General features: G+C 48.5%; 1 protein-coding gene across 1 annotated transcript; it reads left to right on the forward strand.

Moving 5' to 3' along the window:
* Positions 1-7: 7 nt before the first annotated feature.
* FAM155B (family with sequence similarity 155, member B) lies at positions 8-27,882 on the forward strand. Its single transcript, XM_008579495.1, has 3 exons — positions 8-559; positions 24,381-24,552; positions 24,962-27,882. The coding sequence occupies exons 1-3, from the start codon at positions 329-331 to the stop codon at positions 25,345-25,347; spliced, it is 789 nt and encodes a 262-aa protein (XP_008577717.1). The 5' UTR covers positions 8-328; the 3' UTR covers positions 25,348-27,882.
* The last annotated feature ends 76 nt before the right edge of the window (positions 27,883-27,958 follow it).

A 27,958-nucleotide genomic window follows, 5' to 3' on the forward strand; every position in this document is an offset into this window, starting at 1 on the left:
ACCGTTGCCCAGCGAGCCCAGCACGCCCCCGGGCACCTGCGGCCCCCGATACAGCAACCTGACCAAAGCAGCCCCCGCCGCCGGCCCTGGACCGGTCTGCGGCGGCGTCCCAGAGCCCACGGGGCTGGACGCAGCTTGCACCAAATTGCAATCTTTGCAGAGACTTTTCGAACCGACTACCCCGGCTCCTCCTCTGCAGCCCCCTGACTCCCATTCCCGTGCCCCGGTCGAGTTCCCCTCCGCCAAAAAAAACTTGCTCAAAGGCCACTTTCGGAACTTCACTCTCTCCTTTTGCGACACCTACACGGTCTGGGACTTGCTGCTGGGCATGGACCGCCCCGACAGCCTGGACTGTAGCCTGGACACCCTGCTGGGGGACCTGCTGGCCGTAGTGGCCAGCCCGGGCTCCGGGGCCTGGGAGGCGTGTAGCAACTGTGTCGAGGTGTACCAGCGGCTGGACCGACATGCTCAGGAAAAATATGACGAGTTCGACCTCGTGCTGCATAAATACTTACAGGCAGAAGAGTACTCAATCCGGTCCTGCATGAAAGGCTGTAAGGTAGGGACTGACGTCCACGACCACACCGGCTCCCTGGGCGGTGGCGGCGGTGGCAATGGGACCGAGAGAAAAATGGAAGTCTCTCTCTCTCTACCCACCCCACCACTCCCACCGTTCCCAGTGCGGGACTGCGAGTGTCACCCTGGGACCCTCCCCAGAGCATCCTCAGGGATCCAGGTCAGGTTACCACCTGGCCAACTTCTATTAATTCCAGGTTTGGACACCGCAGGGCTGGGACTTCCTGGCACCCTGCTCTTGCATGAAAAGGGAGGGGTTTCCGGGCCCCTGGGCTGGCAAAGGGGTGGAAGGAAAGATTGCTCTCCCCCAGCCTCCATCCTCAGTCAGCCGTGCCCACCTCCTTTCCTGGGCTGGAATTGAAAGTCCTGAGACTGGCTGGTGCAAGGGGAAGGCCAAAGGCTGGAGGAAGAATATTCGGCAACCTAACCAGCACCCTTTGGCTCTTGCCAATGGGTGAAAGAAGGGGAATTCCTGGTGGTGGGGCACACCACACTGTTGACCTTATGTGACCCGAGGTGGCTGGCCAGAGACTAGGCAGGTGGAGCCCAGGGGTGCCTGTCTTCTCCCAAGGAGGAAACCTGCAGGCTCATCTCCCCAACAAAAGAAGGAGCTGAAAACAGGGCCACAGCGGCTTGTGGGAGGGCCACGAAAGGCTGGTGCATTACAAAACTCCCAGTGCCTTCCCAATACTCCAGGGTGGCAGTGGAGGGAAAGCTGGCTTTCTGGCTGCTGGGGATGGGCATTCAGAGGAGAGGTGAGACAGCTGCAGAACAGGCCTGCCTAGGGAAGAGTTGAGTGCTGAGAAACTTCCTGGCAGGGTTATTCTAGACAGTAGGTGGGTGGGGGCTGCAAACATTTGGGACCCAATGCTACTGCCCTCCTTGCCCAGACTGGCCAGGGGGCCTGCCTTTGGGAGGAAAGATAACAGCAAGGTCAAAGGGTCAAGTGACAAGGAGACAAGGTGGGGTGGTGGCCTCACACATCCTCGAGCTGGGGGCCAAGAGCTGGAGAGAGAGACAGTTGCCTCCTAGCCTTGCTTATTTCTCTTCAAGGCTTTGAGGAGGGACAGAAAGTGCCCCCTTCTATCCAGCATGGCCCCTGTGGACTTCCGCAAGGCTTCCAGGCTATTGGTGGGCTCCATAGGTATTTGGGACAGAAGCTTGGGGAGGAAACGGGTAGCTCTTTTCTCCTGACTTTACTTTCTCCTTCTCCTTTTTCCTGTTCTCGTAACCTAGCAGTCTCCCTCCCACCTCTCTCAGCCTCAGCTGACTCACTGCCTCACTCACACTACCAAATGAGATATTCCACTTCTTAAAGGTGTACAGACAGATAGACACTCACACACACTGCCATACACCACCACCACCACCCTGGGCAAAGTCATACAGAGATACAGAGAAGTCGTCACACCCATGAACAGTGCCATAGAAGCAGACACCATGTCACACACATGCACACCTCCCCACAGTGTCAGAGACACACAGGCAGAAGTACTATCATGAGGAAGGACACGTTGTGTCATTATAGAGATAGAGACATATACACTCAGTGGGAGCAAAGGGGCATGGTCCACTCACAGATGGAATAAAGTGGTCTGTTTTTTGTGGCCCTCCCTCCAAACCCATGCCCTGACTGGTTTTTTTCTCAATCACCAGGATGAATGAGAGCCACGCTACAACTTTCCCATGGGCTTTTTTTCTTTTCCCATGTTCTAATCGGCTCCAAGCTCCATCTGATCCTGCACTAAATGATAATTCTTCATGTGGATTGTTTTTACCAAGCAGTTTGATATAGGAGAAGGACGACTGATCTCTCCGATTCAGGAGGCCTTATCACATCTACGACTTGTTAGCGGTATGACCTTGGGCAAGTCCCTTCACTTCTCTAAGCTCTCATTTTCTCATTTGTAAAACAGGGATAATAAACCTTGCTCTGTCCATATCTTTGGGCCTTTTGTGATATTTAAGTGGGAAGAGGTAGCTGATGGTATTTTGTAATAGGAATATAACATCTGACATGGATGTAATGCTTAGGGATTTCAACCCTTCTCACATATGTTAGGAGATCACAACTGCCCAGGGAGGTTGGTAATACTAGCACCATTAGCCCCATTGTACAGATGAGGAAACTGAGGTGCAGGGGGAGCAAGCAGTTTGCCCTAAGGTCTCAGCTAATGAGCAGGAGTGCCAGGACTTCAACACACGTGTTCTGGTGGTAAGCCCAAGCTTTTGCCGTGGCCTCCCATCAAGTTCCCGATGGCTCTCCCTCCTCTCCTTTGTCTCCTTGTCTCTCTCTCCAGCGAACGAGCAAGCCAGCCAGCAAGCAAACTCCTCCTGATCTCTTGCTGCCTGCTGTGCCAGCAGAAGGGCAGTGCCAGCTCCACAGCTCTCTTCTTGTCTTTCCCACCCCTCTTCCAGTGCTCTCTTTATCAGCTGAGGCCCGAACCCACAGAGCTCTCAAATGTAGCTGTATTATGGACACTAAAGGACAAGACAGCCCTGCTCACCTCCTACCTGCAGCCCCCTCTCCCTCTTTGCAGGCCTTCTTTGCCAATCCCCAAGCCTGCTCCCAGGCTCCAAGCCCTCCTGTCCAGCCCCGACCCCGAATGAGATCCCTGGGAGATGATGCCTCACCCTCAGAGCTTCTGCTGAGTGGAGAGGCCACAGCCCCAGGCTAGGATGAGGATGGCTTCTTCTACCTCTGGAAACCAAGCCTGGAGCTTCTGTTCCAGGGCTCAGTGACCCCCTGTCCTCAGGGACTTGTCCTGAGTACCTCAGTCAGATCCTTCCCAGGTGGCCCCAGAAACCTGTTCTCTCCCTTTGCAGTGTCTGCCCCTGTTTTGGGCCACACAGGGCCCCACGAATCATACCTGTCCTCACTGCTGTCTGTGACACCTCCCAATTTAGTACCAGCTGCAACATTTCCTTAATGTGCGACTGACTTCCTCTCGCACAGCAGGGCAATGTTAACTCAGGCAGGCCAATACCGGTCCCTACCTTGACCTCTCCCAACCCCTGGGACCGTGCTTCACCCCTCCCTTATCTTCCTGTGCACCTCCAAGCCCTATCCACCCCCTTGGACCTCTTGGCCCTTCCTAGGGTTACTGGACAACCACCCCACTCCCCCACAGCTCTCCATCCTCCCAATCCTGCCATGCCCCTGCCTGGTCGTGATTGCCTTTTCCCCAACCTCTGCCTCTTTCCTGCATTCACTTCAGAATGTTCAAAGTGGGGAGAATGGTGGAGATGAGAGCAAGATCCTTGCCTCTTCTCTCATAACTCTTGATCCAAGGGGGGATAGAGGCCCAAGGGAAGGACAACTCTCGGCTCTCTTACCAGCCATAGGACCATGTTAATAAAGGTTAGTGCTGAGGAAGGATGTGATGGTTCTGCTCTATTCTGGACTGGCCCAAACCCACCTGGTAGACTGTGTGTTTGGTTCTGGGTCTCACTGACTGGGTTGAGGAGGAAGCTAGAACCCAAGTTCTCCTGCAGAGAGTTGAAGGAGCAGTTTCACCTGGAGGAGACTCAGGAGGATGTGGTCTCTGACTTCACCCCTCAGAAGAGTGTCATGGTACAAACGAAGAAGCATGTCCTGCTTGGCCCCAAAGGGAATTCATAGTCAGAAAGTCCTGGGTTCAAACCTAGCTCTTTATTTATTACCTGTGTGACCTTGAGCTAGGGACTTCAACTCTGTGAGCCTCACTTTTCTCATCTGTAAAATGGGGCTAATTCATCCTAACAGTCCTGTGAGGTCATTATTAATGAGAACTCTGTACAGTATGTAGGCCTGACACATCAGAGTTGCTCAGTTAATAGTTTTTTTCCTTTCAGAGAAGGAAAGACTGCCTTAGGAGGAAGTAAGCTCCTGCTCCCAGGAAATATCTGGCCTGATACAGGCAGACCCCTGGGGGAAATGCTGTGAAGGTGACTTCACCAGATGGTCAGGGAGTTGGACCAGGTGACCTCTGAGGTCTATTTCAGCCCAGAGTTTAGTTAGGTCTATGAGCAGAGCCTGATCCCTGAACAGCAGCATTGGATGGGGCATGCTAGAGAAAGAGGTTGGGCCTAACACCCACACATGGGGAGGGGGTGGGGGGCTGCCAGAGCCAGCGCCTCGCTTTCTGCCCATACCCACTGGGGCTCTGCTCTTCCTCCACTTCGGCTGGTAGCTGTTTCTGCCTCACTGCCTTCCTCTCTCCTCCCACCTGCCACAGCTTTCCTGCCAAGCAGGACTCCCAGGCTAATGCTGGGTATGAGGGGTGCATAGAACAGGGAGCTCAGGGTACTGGGCAAAGGGCAGGAGCCTCAAGTTGGCCAGTGGTCTCTGTTGTCACCCAGGCTGGCAGGCAAGGAGCAGTGCCCCATGGGCAGCCTCCCTGACCCAGGGCTCTTGTGGCCAGAAAGGATGCTCTGGTCCCTGTTTGGAGGCAGAGGAAGGTAGAGGCAATCAATAAGCAGCCTACTGGGAACCATGGCAAAGCCTGCCCTGGGGGAAGGGCCTCCAAGTCCACAGAAGCTTATCTCCTCATCACCAAGGAGTGTGAGTATGGGGTTCCAGAAAGGGGCAGGACACACAGGCAGAAGTACTGTCCCTGGAGCAGGGACAGAGAAGAAGCAATGTTTATAGCTAGGACAAGGACATAGTGGATTAAGCCTGGGAGTGGGAAAGTGGCCACACCTCTCCAGACCCCTCATCCCCATCCTGACCCACCCCCACCACAAGTTTTCCCACGTTTTAGCCCACACCCAACACCCCATCCGTATACCAGTGACCCCTAGACCCTTCCCGAACCATATCCACACCTTATTCTCTAACCCTTATCCCCATGCCTGTGGTCCTCCAACCCTTGATCCTCCCAACAGTGACCTCCACCCCTCCCACCCGACTCTTTACCCCACTCCCCACCCAGCTCCTCTCTAAGAGTCAGCCCCTTCCATCCACTCCATGCCCCTCACCTCCCATCTCCCACCTCACACCCCTCCCAACATTTACCCCTCTTCTGACCTCCATGCCCCTCACCCCTCGCATCCTTCACACCCCACTCACACTTCACCTCCCTTATCCCCATCCCTCCTCCTGCCCACCTTTCATTTTCTGGTGCTCACTTCTCCTGCCCCCTTCCCCTCTCCTTCTGCTCTCTTTCTCCTCCCTCTCTCCTCCCCACTCAGGGGGACATGTGCATGTATGCATGTACACACACTTAGACATACAGACACACACATCCTCCAGTCTTCTCCATGGCTACTTCCCATCCTTCCTGAAGGCTGGTGCCTGACTACTATAGTCACCATAGCAACGGGAACCTCCAGGAAGGATACACTGGTATCTCCTGAGGGTGGGAATGGGGGGAGTTATGTGGAGGAAGGGAGCCCAGTAGCCTCCCACCCAATATCATGGTCTGGCTGGGAGAGTCAGCTGAACACAGTGGCAGAGGGGGTGAGGAAAGGGAAGACAGTGGGTGGGGCTGAGATCAAAGGAGTGTCAAGGATCTCTGAACACATCACAAGCATGAGAGGGTGCTTCTAAGCCATGTGGGTGCATGCCGGTCGCTTCCACAGACTTCAGTACTTCAGGGAAAGGGTCCACCCACTTTTCTGTGTGTGGGTGGGGATGTAGGCCAACACCTCAGACTCAAGGTGGGGAGTTTGCCCTAGAAAAACTTCTCCCTCGGGGCAGTTCTTTTGTGTTCCCACCCTCTGAGTCTGTTTACCTCCTGTGTGCCCATGCAGACTGGGTGGCAAACCTGCCCTCCCCAGCTCATCCCTCAGCCACATGCGGATTCCAGCTGCAGGTGTTTGCTGTAAGCCAGAGGCAGCCTCTGCTTCTGGGGGGTCTGGACAAATCTGGCCCCCAGCAGCACCATTCTCCAATGCTTGCCTGGTGTGTCTCTGAGGAATGAGTGTGTTTGCGCTCCTGTGGTTACAGGCACACAGACCAGAGTGTATGCAAGCAGCCAGGGATGCTGGACCAACCATTTCTCCATGGGCAGAAGAGGGGGTTCAGAAAAGCAGGAATTTTTGAGACCTTGAGCCAGGTAGGTGCTTAGAGGGGAGAATAAAGGCACCAGGCAAGCTGCAGCTGGCCCTGGAGAGGAAAGGAGTTACTATAGAATGACAGGGACTGCCAGGGCCAAAGCTCTTGCTTGAATGGATTCTGGAGAAAGGAACTGGAACCTGAGCCACAAATCTCTGGGCCAGAAGATGAGGCCAATTGGCACCAAAAAAGAAAGGGGTAATAAAGGGAAAAGGAAAAAGAAAACTGCAAACTTTTGAGTGCCTAAAAGATCCAGGGGCATTATATATGTCCATGAACTCATTTAATTCTAACAGTCTTCCTAGCAGGCAGGTACTATCATTATCCCCATTTTACAAATGAAGCAACTGAGGCCCAGTGAGGGGAAATGACCTACCCAGGCCACATAACTAAAAGGCAGCAGGGCTGGGATACACACCCAGGTCTGTCTGTTCTTTCCCCAGTGCACAAATGTATAAAGAAAATGTTAATAATCTCCAGCTGTCAGAAGCAATGCCCAGCTGGGTACTGAGAGGCTGGAGTGAGAAGCTGGGCTCACTGGAAGGGAGGCCCAGCAGAGCCTATTGGCAGCTGAGTGGCCCCCTGGAGTGGCTCGGCTCAAAAACGAGGACCCACCAACATCCTCTTTGTTCAATATCCCAGTCTATGTCCTTAAGGCCCTGTGACAATCATCCACTGGTATCCTCCTGGGAGAGTGACAGGAGGATGGGTGTGAGGAGGGAGTTGCTTGCTCCCTCCTTTTTCTGCAGACTCTACAAAGTAGACAGAGGAGCTGGGCTCCTCTTGCCTGGAGAAAAGGTATCTCTGTTATATTCTCAGCCCTAATCTGCTGGAGAGATCAACCAGGGCAGGAGGGGAAGTTGCCCTAAGCAGGCCTAATGCAGTCCTGAGCCACGCATGCCCCCCCACCCCCCTACCCCAGCACGTGCAGGTAGAGCTGGAAGGGAAAGTAAATGCAGGTGACCATGACCTTGTCACTACAGGCCTCCTGAGGCCTGGCCTGAGCTTTGGATGCTGAGTTCCTATGCCAGGGTTTTCATGAGCCCCTGGCTTTGGATGCCTAGGCTTTTCTAGGGGGTCGAAGGAAGTGCCAGCCTAGCAAGTTCTGCCTGAAGAAGGATGTTTGGTGATAGTGGATGTTACCAATGTTTCCTATCTTATTTGGTTTTAAGCAGACAGCATGGCTATCTGGCTGATCTGCAAAAGGCAAGCATGTCTGTTTACTGTTGAACTCAACTAAAACTTCCAGCCAAATTAATCCTTCAGAATTAGTGTAGACTCAGAATCTTTTCAAAATATCTTTTTTTACAATTACAAAAAAAAAACAAAAAAAAAGGTCTTTGAGAAATTTGGGGAAATAGAAGTATAATAGGAAGAAGGTCCCAGAGACACTGTTTACTTTTTTATTGTGGTAAAAATATATATAACATAAAATTTATCATTTTAACTATTTTTAAGTGTACAATTCAGTGACATTAAGTACGTTTACGGTGCTGTACAACCATCACCACTATCAATTTCTAAAATATTTTCATTCTCCCAAACAGAAACTCTGTACCCATTAAACAGTAACTTCCCATTTCTCCCTCCCTCCAACCTCTGGTGACTACTACCCTACTTTCTGTCTATGAATTTGACTATACTAGGTACCTCATATAAGTCATATACTATTTGTCCTTTTGTGTCTGGCTTATTTAAGTTAGCATGGTGTTTTCAAGGTTCATCCATGTTGTAACATATATCAGTTCTTCTTTCCTTTTTATGGCTGAATAATATTCCATTGTATGTATATGCCACATTTTTTTATGTAGTCTTTGGTTGGTGGACATGTGGGTTATTTCTGTCTTTTGGCTATTGTGAATAATACTGCTATGAACACTGGTGTAAAAGAATCTGTTTGAGTCCCTGTTTTCAATTCTCTGGGGTTTATACCTAGGAATTGCCAGATCATATGGTAATTTTATGTTTAACTTTTTTAGGAACTGCCATCCTGTTTTCCACAGTAGCTGCAACATTTTACCTTTTATATTCTGCACCGTTTTACATACATACCAGCAATGTATGTGGTTTCCAATTTCTCCATATCCTTGCCAACACTTGTTATATTCTGGAGTTTTTTTGAAAATAGCCATCCTAATGGGTGCGATTATATATTTTTACATTGAAATCAAACAGTTTTTTATCCTGTTATTTTTAGTTTATTGTTATACTGAGTATCTTTCCATGTAATTAAATATTCATAAACTTCATTCTTGATGAGTGTACAATATTTCATCACATGAATAATGTAACTTATTTAACTAGTGCCCTATTGTTAGATATTTACATTAATACTAACTTTTTACTATTACAGTAGTGCCTTGATGAATATCTTTGTTCATAAATCTGTGTCAGATCTGTGATTCTTTTTTTACTAATAAATGCTATCTCAATCATTTTTTTATTTCTCTGCTGAGTTGTTTAAAATCACAAAATAATGCATGTTCATTGTACCAAATCTAACCATATTATACAGAGGTTTATAAAGAAAACATTAATAATCCTCCTTGTTTGCTCCCTCCCAGTCCCACTGCCCTGAGGTCACTGATATTGACAGTTTGGTGTATATTCTTGCACCCCTCTCTCTGTGCTTGTATAAACATCTACACACAAAATGACTTTTTCTTTTCTTTGTTTTGTATATCAATGGGAGCATAAACATTAATTCTGCAGGATGAAGTTTTAGAACTAGACTTACAGAATCAAAGAGGATTAACCTTTTTAAGGCTGTTGACATACATTATCAAATTTCTTTCAAACGACTAAATTATTCTAGTTTATACTCATGAAAAGTGTGAGACTAACTTACCACACTTTTCAAGTATTGGGTATCATATCCTTAAAGCTTTATTAATTTGGCAGTTGAAAAATGGTATAGCATTGGCTTTTCATTTGTATTCCATAGGTCAGACATTTGCTTTTCTTGTTTATAGGCCATTTGTATTGCCTGTTTTGTGAATGGTCTGTTCATGTTCTGTGTTTTTCTTATTGATTTATATGCACTCTTTTGTATGCATTAATGATACTAACCTTTTTTTCCAATCATGTTTGTGGCAGATTTCTTTCATTTGTTATTTGCATCTTAGAGTTGAAAGGAGGGAATGGGAATGAAAGGAACTATCCCAGGTATCTTATGTCTTTAATTCTTGCATCTACCCTGTGAAATGCATACATATTATCCCATTTTACAGAGGAGAAGACAGGCTCAGAGAGGTTAAATGACTAGCTCAAGGACATCCAGCTAGTAAGAGCTGGAGCTAGGATTTGAATCTAGGTCAAATCCAGGGATTTAAATGTCAGCAGACAATGGTACTACCCAATCCGTGCTGGTGGAATTATAGTACAGGTAAAGCTTTGTGCTAGTTGCTTTACAGACATCATTTACAGAAAAGTAAGGGTAGGTACTTTTATTATCTCCATTTTTCAGATGAGGGAAATGTGCATCAACAAAGTCAGGTAACTTGCCTGAGGTTTTATAACTGGTAAGAGCAGACCTGGAAGTTGGACTGCAGGACTGTTTGAGTTTAAAGATGTTTGACCCTGTCTTCCCACCAAACATGCTTCTTCCCTAGGGAACATCTTATTGGATCCCAATTGAGGCGCAGAGAGAAAAAGTACTTTTCTCAGAGTCACATCGCAAATTAGTGACTGAGTCCCTACCTCCTTACAGGTACAAGTTCACACAGCTAGTTAGTAGCAGAGCCAGAATCTGAATAACCCTCCATCTGGCTGGAGCAAAGGTTTCTCCGTGAAGAGCATTTATGGAATAAGCTGGGAAGAAGAAGCAATTAGGTAGAGTGTGTAGCTGCCTGAGGCTTTTCTGAAGGAATGGACTCCAGCATTGGAGTCTTCCAGGGCAAGGCTATTTCAGAAGCCCCCAGCTGGTAGGACCTGAGACAGGAGAACTCAGATCCTAAGGCAAGAAAACCTTTCTGCTGGAGACAGCTGTTCTCTTTTCACCAATTGCCAAAGATTAGAGCAAGAATAGTGAGCCTCAGGCTCTGGGTAGGAAGCTGGTGGTTGTGAAAAGAACAAAGCAGTGTTTGCCTCCTTTCAACACCTCCATTTCCTAGGGGTGTGCGTGTGTGTACAGGAAAGAGGCAAAGGACTGCTTTGATAGGGGAATAGAAATGATCATGCTCTTCCCCCCACACCCACTTACAAAGGAAACCTTACTCATATGGGGAATGGGTTAAATAGACTGATTTTAGAGAACCACGCCCAATCATCCAAACCTAGAAATTCTTCCCCTTCTTGACCTGAAATTTCATCAAAAAAGAGACTTGTTTGAGTAACAAGGTTCGGTGGTGTGGTAGTGATTTAAACAGACTATCCCAAGGACAAATCTCAAGATATATAAGAGGTTGGGCACTAGAGTCCAGGTATACCTGGCTTCAAATTCCAGTTTGCAATTTGTCTTGTCTGTAGAATAGGTGTTTAGACCTAGAACATATTCTTTAATCTCTCTTGGAACTTCACTTTCCTTGCCTTCGAACCTAAGAAATAGGGTCATTATGAGGCTTAAATGACATAAAGCATGTTAATCTCTTAAGAGTACAGCACCTTCAAGATGGAAAGTGCTCAAGAAATACTAGACACCATTATTATTATTATTATTATTATTATTATTATTATTATTATTATTATTATTATTATCGGCTGCGGGCCTTGGGCAAGTTACTTAAACTCTTTAGTTCTCCCTGTCCTCTTCTGTAAAGACCTGTCTCAACCTCAGGGGGTGATTGTAAGGATTCAATGAGTTAATAAATATCAGGGCCAGGTCTTTAGAACAGAGTCCATATAGTAAGCCATATAGTAAGCACTTAGTAAATGTAGCTATTATTATTCTCACCTTAATTAGATGTGTTTAATCCAAATGATTGCTTAATACCCAATTGAGAGTGACAACACTGGGATAGGCTTCTTGGGAGGAGGGAGAGGTAATATGGGAGCAGGAAGTAAAGCGTTTAGGGTAGGGGTGGGAGATTAGGAGCCCAAAAGCAGCTGGAGAGATTCTGGTGTGTGAGGGCACAAAGACATGCTCAGATGAGAGAGGGAAGAGGCAGAGAGGGAGATGGAAGGAATCCAAAGTCCTTGATTCACCTCATCACTACAGACCAAGCACAGCTTACAGTCACCTTTGTTCAGGTCTCTGTTTTCCCCAGCCTCTCATCTATCTAGAAAAGCATGGCATTTGGGGGGAAGGAGGTAAGGCAGGGACAAGGAGCTGGTTTCCTGGTGATCACTGCAGAAGGCTGGAGATTGCGTCCTGGACCTGAGCTCAGGACTAGTTGTTGTGGCAAACAGGTGTGCCTGGGAGAGGGGAGTGTGTGCAGCACAAAAGAAGCTATAATTAGGGCCGGCCCGGTGGCGCACTGCTACAGTGCACTGCTTGGGAGCGCGGTGGCGCTCCTGCTGAGGGTTCGGATCCCACATACAGACCGGCCACTCACTGGCTGAGCGAGGTGTGGGGGCAGCGCCAAGGGTTGCGATCCCGTTGCCGGTCCCGGTCCGGTACGGGCATGACACTGAGGGTTGCGATCCGTTGCCGGTCACGAAAAAAGACAAAAAGGAAAAAATAAAATAAAATAAAATAAAATAAAATAAAATAAAATAAAATAAAATAAAATAAAATAAAATAAAATAAAATAAAATAAAATAAAATAAAATAAAATAAAATAAAATAAAATAAAATAAAATAAAATAAAATAAAATAAAATAAAATAAAATAAAATAAAATAAAATAAAATAAAATAAAATAAAATAAAATAAAATAAAATAAAATAAAATAAAATAAAATAAAATAAAAAATAAAAAAGCCCTCAAAGCTCTCCTCCTCTCATCTTAGTTTCTCTCTCTGGCTTTGGGACCGCTTGTTAGCTCTGTTGGCCTATTAAGTTTGCCTGGCCCAAGCCCATGGCCCAGACAGTGGTGATAGTAATGATCCAGGGTAGGGCAGGGTAGGGCAGGGCAGGGCCTGGGACTCTAGGTCAGGGCACTGTGGGCTGAGTCTGGTGAAGTTGGTCAGATTAAGTCTTGGGGATTTTGTTTTATTGTTTTTGAGGTCCATGGCTGCAGATCAGTTTATGTTTTTATTTAATTTTCATTTTTATCAAAGTAATATATGTTCATAAATGTGTGTATCTGTATGTATGTCTATATATATATAGACACACACACACACCCCTGAGCCTCACTCTTTAAGCACTTGAAACTCTCTTGGCTATTTCTTCTGATGTTTACCTCCACCTTTCTAAATGGTATGCCAATATTGCTATTTCTTGATTTTTCTGTTTTCAATATCCCTGTGTGTATATACATACATATACACACATATAGATATATGGGTAGAAGTACACACAAGTACATATTTACATATGTGTATATATATATATCATATACGAGGGTCCTTCGAAAAGTTTGTGGAAAAGTAGAATTAAAAGATAATACAAATCTTTTCATGAACTTTTTGAAGGACCTTCATATACGTATCCTTGTAGTTTATACATGCCTTTAAAATTATATATATGTATATAATATCTTTTAAATGTTAAATAGATTTCAATGCTCATTAAAACAGTAGCCCTCTTCTCCACCTTTGAGCTTCACTCTTCAGAGTTAAATACTTCCAACTCTCTTAGCTATTTTTTTGATACACTTCCACATTTCTAAATGGCATGTTAATATGCTGTTTCTTGATTTTTCTGTTTTAAATATCTATTGACTTTTTTATTTGATTAGAGGTGAATTTAGTTCTCTTACTACCAGCAGTACCTTACGCACACACATGCTTCCCCTCCCTCATACACCCAGCACTGGCATATCACAATAATGTTTTTATGTTATTGTGTGTTTATGTTATTAGGATTATAAATATTGTTCACATGGGCCGGCCCGGTGGCGCACTGCTACAGTGCGCCGCTTGGGAAGCGTGGCAGCGCTCCCGCCGAGGGTTCGGATCCCACATGCGGACCGGCCGCTCACTGGCTGAGCGAGGGGCGGGAGCAATGCCGAGGGTTGCGATCCCGTTGCCGGTCCCGGTCCGGTACGGGTGCGACACTGAGGGTTGCGATCCGTTGCTGGTCACGAAAAAAGACAAAAAAATAATAATAAATAAATAAATATTGTTCACAGCTGAGTCATGTGGGATACTGTGATTACATTTCCTTCCTTGGTCAACTTGTTTTCCTGGAGTCAGTAATTGCCTCTTTTTTTTTTTTTTCTGTTTTCTTAGTTTTCTATGACTTTTGCTAATACATCCCCAATTTCTTTATCAGAGCTGTAAAATTCCATGCAAACACATTCATAACCCATAATTTTCACTTTTTCTCGGAGCTATCCACCTTGCTCCAATTTGGGCTAATAGCTAGAGGCTTGGTTTTCAGGTACTTAGCAAGCAGCTCCACGTGTACACCTCCTCCATTTGAGTCCCATGTGAGACCTTGAAGACAATGCACAGATTAGTAAGATACAATTCATATCCTCAGGGAGCCTACAGTCTCAAGGGTGTTTAATTTATACAGATGTCTCACCAGAAGGCTTGGGCTCCATCCTGGAACTTTGATCTAGGCTATCTCTTTGGTTCCTCACTCTAGGCAGTCCTCCCCCTCTCTAATGAGTTACTAGCAGAATATGATACAGTCCCCCAGAGCAAATGTGATCTTAGGCTGCATTAACAGAAATTGTTTCTAGGACAGGAGTGCTGATACATCTACGTCACTTCATGTTGATAAACCCTGTCTGGGGATTGTGTTCAGTTGCAAAGGACACAGAAAAAGAGGGACATGTCTGAAAATGAACAACCAGGATAGAAGAGAGGACTGGAAACCATATCCCTTGAAATAGTGGAAACAACTGGGGATGTTTGGCTTCTTGGAAGAGTAATCTATACATAGCTATCTCCATTTTTCTTCCCTCACATTCCCGTTTCAATTTACTATTGTCTGTTTTCTGCCCCCACTGCTCCACTGAGACTGCCTCAATTTCCCAAACCAGTGTGTTTCCATATAAATCTAGATCTGCTAATCACTCCCTATTCTTTGAAATTCTCTCCTCCCTTAATATGCAGAATGCCACTCTCTTCTGTTTCTCCTCCAATCTCTTAAACTACTCCTCCATCTTCATCTGATTCCCTTCCTCCACCTGCCCTTTTTTTGTTTGTCTTTTTCGTGACCGGTAAGGGGATCGCAACCCTTGGTGTGGTGTCACCCACATCGCGCTCAGCCAGTGAGCACACCAGCCATTCTTATATAGGATCTGAACCCGCTGCGGGAGCGTCGCTGCGCTCCCAGCGCTGCACTCTCCCGAGTGCGCCACAGGCTCGGCCCCCACCTGCCCTTTAAATGTTAGTATTTTCCAGGGATCCACCATTGATCCCTTTCTCTCTCTATCCACTCTCTCTAGACAATGCCATTTATTTCTTTGGCTTCCACTATTGCTGTGTCAGTCGGGGTGAGCTAGGTTATGCTGTGGTAACAAACAACCCTCAAATGTCAGAGGCTTACCACAACAAATGGTTATTTCTTGCTCATGATACATGTCCAAAACAGGTCAGCAGGGAGCATCTGCTCATGATAGTCACCAAAAGACGTAGAGTGATAGAGGGTCCCTCTCAGCACTGCTTCCACAGTCAGCAACAGAAGGAAGAGGATGTGGCAAATTATACTCCTAAAGCTTCCTCCCAGAAGTAATCCATGTCACTTCAACTCACACTTCATTGGCCAAAGTAAGTCTTATGGCCATGCCTAACTTCAGAGTGTGAGAAAGTATAGTCCTACCATGTTCCTATGATTAACCCCTTAACCCCTGATGATTCCCAAACATTTATCCAAACCCTTCTTCTGAACCCAAACTATTATGTCCAAATGCCTTCTTGACATTTCCACTGAGCTGACCCATATATACCTCAAAGTCAACATGACCAAAAAGTGAATTCATCTTCTTCACTCCCAAATCTACTCCTCCTCCTGTTTTCCCTTCCTTAATAAATGAAACTACTATTCATTAAGCCACCCAAGCCAGAAGCCTGGTAGTCATCCCAGACCCCTCCCTCTCCCTCACTCCCCACAACTGTAAATAATCCTATTGATTCCACCTCCTTACCATCTCTTCTCACATCCACCCCATTTCTTAATGCTGCTACTACTGCCTCAGCTGAGGTCCTCATCGTCTCAAACTCAGATTGTTGCAATTGTCTCCTAACTGGTCTCCCTGCCTTCGGTCTTGATGCCTATACTTCATCATCCACACTTTCAGACAGAAGTCTGAAAAGTTAGACAGCAAAGTGATAAACTAACTTTAAATAAGTAATTGTTTAAAACCCGTGAAAGGCTCTCCATTAGCTATAGGAAGAAGCCCAGATCCTTCTCAGCATCCAGAGCATATCATAATATGGCTATGGCCTTCCTCTGCAGCCTCATCTCCCATCATGTTCCCACATGGAGATGATTTCCTGTCCTTTAGCCCTCAAAACATGGTTAATCACCCCTTCCATTATGCTACCACTATACAAAGTACATACAGATGCTCCTCGACTTAATATGGTTTACATCCCGATAAATCCACTTTAAGTCAAAAATGCATTTAATACACCTTAACCTACTGAACATCATAGCTTAGCCTAGTCTACATTAAACGTGCTCAGAACACTTACATTAGTTTGGTAAAATCATCTATTACAAAGCCTATTTTATAGTAAAGTGTTGAATATCTCATGCAATTTATTGAATGCTGTATGGAAAGTGAGAAACAGAATGGTTGTATCGGTATTCCAAGTACGGTTTCTACTCAATGCATATCACTTTATCACCTTTGTAAATTGGGACCATGTATACTGATTATCACAGTGACTTACAGTGGTTGATTCACATGGTTGTCTCCCCTTCTCCTTGAAGACAGGAATCCTGTTTTACTCATCTCTCTTATCTGTAGCTCCCAGCACAATGCCAGGCACTTGGAAGATGTTCAGGAAGTGTTTGCATGAACAAATGAATGAGAAGACCAGATTCAGAGAAGTCTACAAATAACTGCGGGGCTGGCATGAGAAGCAGGAAGGTGACTGTTCTATATAGCCCTAGAAGGTCTAGTGAAAGCCATGAGTGAAGCCACAGGGAGGCATTATCTCAGCTCAAAAGAAAAAATAACTTCTTTAAATACTAGAGTTGTCTGAAGATATGGGCTGCCCAAGGAGAGAGTGAACAAGGTTTACAGTCAGAAGCTGGATAGCAGTGATGTTGGAGTGGAAATTCCAATAGTAGATAGGGCAGTGAAGTGATGACTCTCATGGTCCCTTTCATTCCGGAGCAGTCGTGAACCTGTCTCCTCTTCTCACCTGATTGACATGAATCATCTAAGCCCCTTTAGAGCTGCCCCTGAATTAGGAACACTGCTTCTCCACCAGGCTCATGCAAGCACTGGCCTAAGAAGAGCTTTGGAAGTCTGAGAGCCCTCTGGAACTGCACTGGCTCTAGGTTCTCACCCCCCTCTCCAGCCATCTCCCCCACCTTTCCTTCAGGCTATGTCACTTTGACTCATGACTGCTCATTCTGAGAAGCAAGACAGCTGCTGCTTATTTTTTACAACCACTTAAGTAAAGCCCTATCATCCTCCTAGATTTGCCTTGTAATGCCTCTAATCCCAGTCTGACTCTGCCATTCCCAATGAACTACTGCTGTCCCCAGAATTACACCCATGATCTCCTTCCTCTGGTTGGGGGACTGACTTTGACCATACCCTGTTCTGATCCAATCCTTTGTTTGTTTTTTTTTTTTAAAGATGACCGGTAAGGGGATCTTAACCCTTGGCTTGGTGTTGTCAGCACCACGCTCACCCAGTGAGCGTACCGGTCATCCCTGTATAGGACCCGAACCCGTGGCCTTGGTGTTATCAGCACCACACTCTCCCGAGTGAGCCACGGGCCGGCCCTGATCCAATCCTTTGTTTGTTTTTTTTTTTTAAAGATGACCGGTAAGGGGATCTTAACCCTTGGCTTGGTGTTGTCAGCACCACGCTCACCCAGTGAGCGTACCGGTCATCCCTGTATAGGACCCGAACCCGTGGCCTTGGTGTTATCAGCACCACACTCTCCCGAGTGAGCCACGGGCCGGCCCTGATCCAATCCTTTGAAAGCCCAGAGCTGGGAATAGGAGCACTTGGCTCTTCTCAGACCCTGCCCAAGGGCGTCCCTCACACAATTTTAGGTGTGCTTATAGATGCAGTACAGAGGCATTGAGTTAGTGGTCTGGGCGCCTCTCTTCTAACCCTGGCTTACAGTTGATTTCTTGCATGCCCTTAACTCAGCTAAGCCAATTTCCTTCTCTTGGCCTCGGTTTTCTCACTGGTAAAATCTGGGGGCGGGATGGTTACTTGTGTACCACGGTGTCTGTGGACTGCGGGTTTCATCCCCAAGCCCAACCCACATTGCTGCTTTGCCTCCACAAGCTCTACAGCTGCAGCTCCTGGCCAAGGGTTCCAGGATACATTTAAGAAGACAAGCAGCCATGAAGAGAAGGTCTATAGGGAGAATTTGGATGGGGAAACAGGCCCTAGCGAAGGAAGCAAGTTAGACTCCAAGAAGGAAACTGGTTACTTCCTGGTTGGCAAGAACTGAAGCTCTCCTCCCTGGAGGGTTTTCCAGCCCCCAAACCAAGAGCTCAGAATGGCCTTCTCTTTCTAAACCCTCTGGCCCTGACTCCTGTCTTTGGGGTGTGAGAATGCACATTCACACAGCACTAGGAGAAGTCAGACACTTCTTTCCAGAGGAGAGTAGAGATGAGAATGCCCTGGCCAAAGCTGCAAGCCAGGGAGGCTGAGGGTGAGGCTCTCCAGATCCTCCCACTCCTCCCTAAACCGGCAACTGCAGAGCCCAGGAGGGGTGGGGATCCCCCTCATGTTGCCCTTCCCATTTCAGGAGTGGCTCAGCAGCCCAGCTGGGGGGAGGGGTGGGACAGCCTTCCCAGCTTCCTTTTTTGGGTTAATTGGTGCTCCCTCTCCTTACTCCCTGCTTCTTTCCCCTCCCAGTTCCCATAGCAACTGGGCTGTAGCAGCCAGAACTTGATGGAGCCCAGTGGTGGCCCGACTGAGGTGGGGAAAGGAGGGCACTGCCAGGTCAAGTCTTCCCACCCCCCCCATCCCCAACCCCCACCACCCCTTGCCTCAGTGTCCCAGGATGGTTGAGGTCGGAGGACAGGGCATGATGGAGAAGACCTTTCAGCCAGGGCTGGAATTTTAAGAGCCTGAGACCCCAGAGCAGGCCTGGTTCTCCTCAGCTCTCCTCCCCTTCCCACACCCTTGTGCCTGCCCCCTGAGTTTAGAATTCACAGTTGCTGGTAGGATTGTTCAGTAGGAAGAACCCTAGAGTTGGAGTCAGGAAACCAGATTTTAAGTTCCTCCCTCTTCCACTATTTTATGGGGCTGTAGACAAGTCATCCCCACACCCCTTTCTGGGCCTCAGTTTTCCCATCTGTAAAATGATGAAGTAGGACTAACCTGATAGTTCTCAACCCTGGCTGCATACTAAAATCGCCTGAGGTATTTTGGAAAATTGCAGATGTGTGGGCCCCAGCTGCAAGGAGTTGGTCTGAGGTGTGATGTAAGCTAGACAGGAGTATTTTTTAAAAACTCTCTGAGTGATTCTAATATGCATCCAGAGTTGAGAAACTGGAGAGACAAAGATGTCCATGGATCTCCCAACTGACTGTTGCCTGGTTCTGAGACATTTTTTCCTTTTCCCTGCATGCCCCACCTCCTCCAGCAAGCCCCACAGCTCTCCTAAGCCTGGCCTTTCTGGCTCTTCCCCATCCTTGTAGATGAGTGCACAGGCCCCCTGTGACGGCCCAAACAACCCTGCCCTCTGGCCCAGTGCAAACACTGATGAGACAGGGCAAGGTACCTAGACCCAGCCAGGGAACAGGGCTACAGAGTCTAAGGCAGACTTGTTTCCCAGACCGTAGCACTGAGAGCCAGACCTTTTGCCTGAGAAGGACCCCAGGCTACCTCAGAAGCCTGCAGGCCAGCGGTGGCCTCAGCTGGCCATCTGTGGGGCCAAGGAGAATGGGATTACCTTTGAGCCCCGTGTGGTTCTTCTTCCTCCATTTCCCTCATTAGCTCCATGCCTGTTCCTGCCTCACCACCCACAGGCCTGGTGTCCTCCCCAGGCAATCTGCTCACCCACTTGTTGCCATGGTGACTCTGGCTGGGGGTGTGGGGACTGAGGGGGGGTCGCCTAATTAAGCAGAAAGGCCACACTCCCACTGTCAGGCCACCCCTCCCCGCCTCCTCTGCCTCCCTCCCTTCCATCCTCCCTCCAGGAGCAGATGAGGGGAGTGTCCAGCCACCATAGCCTGTTACTGGGCTAATTGCGGATGCCTGGGAGGAGGGTAGGAACTCCACTGGGGCCTCCTCACCTAGGAGCAGGAACATTGAACTAGAAGAGCCCAGAGAGAATCCCACAGTGGCCTTGAGTCCCACTGGTAGATGTTGGGCAGCGTCGGGGGGAGGTGATTCCACACTCAGGATGTGGTCTCAGCCCACCTCAGTCAGGGTAAGGCAGACTGTGGATCCAGGCTGCAGAGACTGAGGCAGAGGCTGTGGACAGAGACTCATCTAGGCACTCTGGGATCCAAAAGATGGGGGGAGGGGGCAGCGTCTCTGGGGCACTGGAGCCCTTAGGTCTTGTGATTTTGTTTTCTTTCCTGCCTTGCTTCTATTTCTTTCTCCTACCATCCTTCTGTTCTCTTACCCTTCTTTCTTACCCCTGCTTTCTTACACTCCCATCTTCGTCATCCACCCTTATTCCTTCTTATCCACCCCCTGCTCGCTCTTACGCCTGTCTTTCTTACTCCCTCTTTCTTACCCCTCCTCTTAATAGCCCCCTCTTACCCCCATCTTACCCTCTCTTATGTACCCCACCCTCTCTTATCCCCCTATCCTTCATACCCTTCATCTTCTCTCATCCTCACCCTGCTCGTTTACCCCTTTGCCTCCCCTACCCCCTCCATCTCTTATCCCCCTGCTCTTTCTCCCCAACCCTGTTTTTTCCTACCCCCACTATTACCATTCCTCACCCCAAACCCCATACTATTTCTCACCCTCTCTTTCTTACCTCCTCTCTTTTATCCCCTTACCCTACTGCCACTCTTTCTTACCCCTTAACCTCCTCTCTTACTACCCTTTTTTACCCCTCCAGCTCTCTCTTACCCTGCCTCTTACCTTCACCTGTTCCTTTATACCCTCCTTTCACTCCTTCCTCATTCCTTTGCATGTAGCTTTTATCCCAATAATTTCATATTTAGGAATTATATAAATTCCTAAATAAAATTTTGCACAAGTGTGCATGAGATGTGTATGCAAATATATTCACTGGAGCATTGTTTATAATGGTGAAAACTTGGAAATAACTTAAATGTCCACGGACAGGAGATCAGTACCCTTTCCCTTCCATTCATACGAAACCATTCTCTGTTCTCTTAGCACACCTGCATTTGCTCACCTCCATGCCTTTGCTCAAGCTGTTGCCTCGGCCTGAAGTGCCCTTTGGCTCACTCTACCCATCCCATCTAAAATCGTACTTTGAGGGCCAGCCCGTGGCTCACTCGTTAGAGTGCGGTGCTGATAAAATCGTACTTTGAGTCCAAGCTTAGCTATTATCCCCTCACTGAAATCTTTCCTAGCTTCTCTACTTGTTTCCTTCCAATGGTCCGTGGTTTGACCTCTCCTATGGTATAGATCATATGCCATAGATTCAAGTTAGATGTGTCTACCCCATTAAAGTGGAATTTCCATGAGAATAGGGGCATGTTCTCATTTACTTGCTTTTCATTCACTCAACAGATTTCTTTTATGCATATCATGCTGAGTACACAATGGTTAATGAGACAAACCCATGTCTGCTTACGTGTGACTCACATTTTAGTGATAACAGAGAAACGAAACAAGGATTCAGACAAAGTAGTACTTGTGGTGAATAAACAAGGAAAAGAGAATAAAGGCAGCATCCTCTAGGAAGAGTGGTCAGGGAGAACCTCTCTGAGGAGATGACATTTAAACTGAGACCTGAAAGATGAGAAGGACCCAGCCATTCCAAAAGCCTGTGCCAAGGCCCCAAGGTGGGAGGAAGTAGAGCATGTTCAAGGCAAAGAAGAAAACTTCTGTTTGTGGAGCACGATGAGCTTGAAGGGAGAGGTAGAAAATGAGACTGGAGAGAGAAACAGGAGCGAAGTTACACAGGGGCTTGAAGTCTGTGGTTAGAAACCCGGGCATTAATCTAAATGCATTGAAGGGTTTGAAGCAAGGGTATTACATGATCCGATTGCATTTTGAGAATGCTCTTACTCCTGGGTGGACAGTGGATTGGAAAGACCAAGAGTGGAGGTGGGGAGGCCAGATCAGGGACTCTCATCCAGGTGAGATATGATGGAGGCCTGCACAAAGGTATGTACGCAGAGCTAGAATTGACATGCCTTGATGATGGACTGGATGTGGGGATTCAGGGAAAGAGAAGAATGAAGGCTGCACCTAGGTTTTGTAGCACTTACTGAAATGGTGAAGACTTGAGGGTGAGGACAGATTTGGGATTAACAAAAAAAATCAAGAACTACATTATGAAATTTAGAGCATGTTAAATTTGAGATGCCTGTGAGTTCCAAGCAATGCTTTTTTCCTCAGGGGGTTGATTTGCACCACGACCCCCCTCCCCCATCACCGTCTATCACTGCACCCCTGCTTTGGGAAAAGCCTGTGTGGGACTGCACTGCCAAAGTCCCTGTTCACATCAGATTTATTTGTAGTTTAGTGAAAGTGTTTAAAATAAGCATAAGAAACTGACAGAGTGCTTCTAAGACCATGTTGCTTAGGGTGTGGTTGAAGGGCCTCCTGCAGCAGAATGACCTGGACCCTTTGTTCAGAAATAAAGATTCCGGGCCAGCCCGGTGGCGCACTGCTACAGTGCGCTGCTTGGGAGCGCGGCGGCGCTCCCACCGAGGGTTCGGATCCCACATGCAGACCGGTTCCCACTCACTGGCTGAGCGAGGTGCAGGCACAACACCGAGGGTTGCGATCCCGTTGCCAGTCCCGGCCCGGTCCGGGCGCGACACTGAGGGTTGCGATCCGTTGCCGGACACGAAAAAAGACAAAAAGTTAAAAAAAAAAAGAAAGAAAGAAAGATTCCTAGGGCTGGCCCGTGACTTGTTTGGGAGAGTGTGGTGCTAATAACACCAGGGCCAAGGGTTCGGATCCCTATGTAGGGATGGCCGGTTAGCTCACTTGGGAGAATGTGGTGCTGACAACACCAAGTCAAGGGTTAAGATCCACTTACTGGTCATCTTTAAAAAAGAAAAAGGAAATGAAAATTGCTGAGCCCACCTCAGTCCTCTTGAAGCTGAATTGGAGAGAGGCATCTGCATATTTAATAAATGCCCCAGAGGATTCTGAGGCACACTGAAGTCTGAGAACCATTGCTATGAGGAGCAACTATGAATCCAGAAGGTGCCCCTGAAGATTTCAGGACTGGATGTGGGCAGGGCTCTAACCCCCTGCTTGAGAGTCACCTGGGCATCATGTTAAAATGCAGATGCTGACTTGGCAGATTGGGGGTGGGACCAGAGATTCTGAATTTCTCACAAACTCCCAGGTGATGGTGATGCTGCTGGTCCAGGCCCACACTTTGAATACATGAAGCTAGATCAGTGGTTCTCAGTGGGAGACAATTTTGTCCCCTAGGGAACATTTGAAAATGGTTAAAGATGTTTTATGGTTGTCACAGTGGGGGATGGAAGAAAATACTGCTGGCATCTAGTAGGTAAAGGCCAGGGATGCTGCTCAATATCCTACAGTGCACAGGACAGCCCCCACAACAACGAATTATCTAGCCCAAAATGTCAGTAGTGTCCCTGTTGAGAAACCCTGGGCTTGATGACGACCAAAGAATATGGAGCTGGGAAACTTTCTTAGCTAGGACCCAGTAGGGGTGGGCTAGATAAGGGACAGGAAGTGTACCTGTGAAGTGGAACTGACAAGCAAAGATTCCAGATGAAATGTGGCAGTGTCCATGCTGTCTGCTGTACACCAGGGCTGAAGCCAACAGGACAGAGCATTGATTAAGCTGATAGAGCTCAAAGGCACATGTGGTGCCTGGTAAGGCAGATTCCTGTTTTCATTAAAAAATAACCCCTCAAGTTTATATTGCACTTTAGAGTTTACAAACATTTTCATATGTGCCATATTATTTGATCCACACAACACCCTAATGAGATAGAGCAAGGATTATCCTCTTCATCTCTTTCTTGAATTTAGAAACTTAACATGATCAGCCAAAGAAATGTTTGCTGAATTGAATAGAACTGAAATTTGCCTCATTATACATAAGTAACCTCAGACAAGTCAGGACACCTCTTTGGACCAAGCGTGAGATTATAGGGTTGGATGGGATGATTGGTAAGGCTCCTTCCAGCTCTGACATAGGAGTAATTTTGTGGTTTTTGCCAATGAACAAATTCTAAGTCTTGGGTGACTGCAGATTGGAGGACTCAGGAGTCCTAGCTATGATATTGGAGATCTTAGGGTAGGAGGTAGTGACCTACCTTGACCCACACACTTCTTCCTTTTTGTCCCCTGGATCCTGGGGTTAGATTGGTGAGGCTCTCTTGAGAGACCACAAGTATGCCCCCCATCCCTCTCTTCTGAGGTGGGAAAGGGCTGGCACATGGGCTGATGCTCTTTCCTCTCCCCACAGGCTGTCTACAAGGCCTGGCTGTGCTCAGAATACTTCAGCGTGACCCAGCAGGAATGCCAGCGCTGGGTGCCCTGCAAGCAATACTGCCTGGAGGTGCAGACCCGGTGCCCCTTTATACTCCCCGACAATGAGGAAATGGTGTACGGAGGGCTCCCTGGCTTTATCTGTACAGGTAAAGGCAGGGCACTGGGGAAAGGGGAGGAGGCTGGGGGTCCAGGGCAGGCCACAGGCCAGGGGAGTGGGAGCAGGGAGGACAAAAGGAGAGTTAACTTAGGTCAGTGGCTGGAAGAGTGGGCAGTAAGGTCCCCAGGTTGGGATAGGGCCAAGTGGAATAGGGAAAAAGACCAGAGTGGTCTCTTTACCAAGAACATGCCCAGCCAGGGAATCATCTGGAGAAACTGGCTGGGGTTGGGGTCCCGAGGAAAGAAGGGCTCAAAAGGGGAAGGTGCTGCTCAGCCAGGGGGAAAGGAGTCTTGGACAGGGCTACCTGAGCAGTCCCAGCTTTGAAAATCTTCTCTCTAGGTAAGGCATAGCCATCAGCCCCCTGAGCACCCCACCACGCCTTCCTTATCCATTGGCAGGGTTGCTGGATACTTCACCAAAGCGGCCGGAAACCAAGTGCTGTGACGTGCAGTGGGTCTCCTGTGAGTCGGAGAAGAAGAAGTTCAAGGAGTCTGAGGCCCCCAAAACCCACCACCAGCAATTCCACCACTCCTATTTCCACCACTACCACCAACAATACCACCACTACCACCCCCGCCATGACCCCCCAGGCCGCGTTGGCCACAAGCCCTCCCTGCTGCCGGTCTCTGGGGGCTCCCGCCTCAGCCCCAGCAGGATCCGGCTCTGTGTCCTTGTTCTTATGCTCCTCCATACCATGGTGTCCTTCTCCAGCAACCAGGGCAGTGGGGGACTGGGGCTTGAGACACTGCCTGCCCTAGAGGAGGGCCTGACACAGGAAGAGTGACAGCAGGAAAGGAGGACAGACCTCTACCATACACTGACATCAGCTCCAGCCCCCACAGGTGGAGGGGAGGGGACTCCTCCCATGGGAGGTGTAGGACCAGGTGGGGGCGGGGGGAAATGGGGGACCACATATGCCCCCCAACCTACCCCCACCCCAAAAGCAGCTCCAACAGAACGGCCAGAGGGCCCCAGGGAGCTACAGAACTCATCCAGGAGAAAAAGGCAGGAGCAGCAGATACCCCCCCAGCCCCCATCTATGGGGCTTAGCAAAAAAAAGGGGGGGGAGTGGGGGCTGGAAATGCCCACCCCTGCTGACAGCCCTGATGACCCCAGGGAAGGAGGCTGCTCACCCAGCCTTGGCCCTGCAGGGAATGTTGGGGGGCACAGAGGGGAGAAGCTCTTCCCCCCCCTCCACATTACTTTTGTTGCCAAGATCCTTAATTCCCTCCTGCCCATATCCTTACAGGCGACGGCAGACGTGCAATGGCCCTCCTGCCACTTCAGTGCACCTTGCCCCACTTGGGCCATCACAGGTGAAGCACCAGGCTGGAAGATGAGGTGCACACAGTTGCAGCTAGGTTGGGGCCCCAGTTAAGCTGTGCCCCTCCACCCTAGGCAATGAGGGGTAGGGATGAGCTACAGAATGAGTGGTGAAAGACAGTGATGATAGGGAAGGGGGAGAGGAGAGGAGAGATGTAGGTGGAGGGCTTGGAGAGATGGACAAATGGGCTTCTGCCACCTGGCTTTCGGTAGGTGGGTGGCCAGTGCTGAGGCATGCTCCAGAACTGCTCCCCATATCAGAGAGAGTTGTATAAGGAGCCCTCTGGGGAAAAAGCACAGGAACTGAGTTGTTGGGCCTCAAAACAGAAGGCTTTTAGAGGGCACGTGGTTAGACTGCCGCTGTCTGAAGGGCCATATCTTACAGAAGGTGCACATTCTCCCAAGGGCCGCTCTTGCCCTGGAGATCTTGGCCTTGAGGCCAAAGACATTTTCATCTCCAGTCTCCATGGGGAGGAGGGACTTAAGCCCAAGTGGGTCAGGATCGGCCTGGGTCCTCATACTCCCCCATCTTATCCTAGCCCAGGCCTCCATGAAGGAGAAGCTGGTGGCATTGCCTCAGAGCTCTCCAGAGAAGAGCCTCCCCCATCCCTACCCTGTCCCTGTCCCTGTCCCCAGCCTACCAAAGAGTATTCATCCCTTCCCATCCCTGACCCCATGGGTTGTTACCATCTCAATTATGGAACAACCAGATTCCTACTCACCATGTAGCAGGCTCCCTGCTCCAGGCACCCCTGCCCCTTGCTGGAGAAAGTCCAGAGGCTGGCAAGAGGACCCTTTGACTAAAGATAATGTGCTGTCCTTCCTTAGCTGAGGGACTTGAACTGTTTAGTTGGGCTACAGGACCGGAGGAGAGAAGAGGCATCAAGAGCCCCTTGGAGGCATTAGCCTTGTGCTGGTTCGCTGGGAGGGAGAGGCCACATTGCCTGGGACATCTAAAAGCTAATAAAAGCCAACAAGAAAGGGAACCAGAACCAGAACTGTGTTCCTGGGACAGGCCAGGCGGCCTTCAGTATCATCTAGGATATGATGCTAGTTGGGGCAGAGGGGGGCTGGAACTACATTAGAGTGAAGCCAAGAAGGCAATGGGGAGGGGAGAGCTGGACTTAGGAATGAATGGGAGGCCTCCCTAGTAGAGAGGGAATCAGTCAAGGGCCTCAGCTGGGTTCCAAATCTACTTCATGACATTGGAGAGTCCTTCCCTGCCAGTTTTCTTATTTCTCACAGCCTGTGCCCCCACTCCAGTGCCCTGCCCACACACTTTCCTGTTTGGCCCTTGACACTTTGGGCCTGGCCACATACCCCATCCCACGAGTGCTCTTTTCAGCTGGAGGGGGAAAGAGGTGCTGGTTCCTTTCCAGACATGCTTATGTATAAGTGAAGAGGCAGGTAAGGTACTGCCTTCTAACTCCTGCATCCTCAGGAGGGGAAAAGGGAATGGGAAGTAAAGAGGGAACACATGGCCCCAGAGAATGGATCCTTGGAGACTCCCATCCTCTCTTCCCCCTCACCAAGTGCCCAGGAGACCCCTGGCTCAGACCAGCCCAAGGCCTTGCCCAGTGGCAGGGGAGTGGGACACCACACTCCACCTCAATGTCATTTGACTGCCCCCATCCACCCCACCACCCTGATCTTCCACCACCTCTCCGGCTGCCCCTGCCCTCCATCATAGGCAGCAGAGCCGGGCAGCTCTTATGCCATTTTCTACACTGTGCTTCATGAGTAGAACTTTCTTGCACTAGTCCCTATGACTGAGTCTCCAAGCTGGTTTCCTAGTAATCCCCCATCCCTTCCTCCCTTACCCAGCTATGATTCAGTTGTCTCCACCGCCACCCCCCCCCGCCCCTCTTACCCCTGCCTCTGTGTTTCGGTGAGAGTCTTTGTATGTGTACTGCTTTCTGTTTTGTTGCATTGTGGAGCAGAGGCCTCTCCGCTCTTGTTTAACCCCATAAAGAAATAAATGGTAAGACTTGATGATGTCCCTCCCTTCATGGCTTTGTTCTGCGGAGTCAAGCTTGCTGTTTGAGGAAATAGTGTGGACTGCGAAAGGGATG

This window comes from Galeopterus variegatus, unplaced genomic scaffold (assembly GCF_000696425.1).
Source record: "Galeopterus variegatus unplaced genomic scaffold, G_variegatus-3.0.2 Scaffold1900, whole genome shotgun sequence".
Lineage (NCBI taxonomy): Eukaryota > Metazoa > Chordata > Mammalia > Dermoptera > Cynocephalidae > Galeopterus > Galeopterus variegatus.

Bases quoted from the DNA above. Each gene is read 5' to 3' on its own strand.
- FAM155B (XM_008579495.1), top strand. From the start codon at position 329: ATGGACCGCCCCGACAGCCTGGACTGTAGCCTGGACACCCTGCTGGGG. The intron at 560-24,380 runs GTAGGGACTGAC...CTCTCCCCACAG, and splicing joins CCTGCATGAAAGGCTGTAAG to GCTGTCTACAAGGCCTGGCT. The intron at 24,553-24,961 runs GTAAAGGCAGGG...ATCCATTGGCAG, and splicing joins CCCTGGCTTTATCTGTACAG to GGTTGCTGGATACTTCACCA.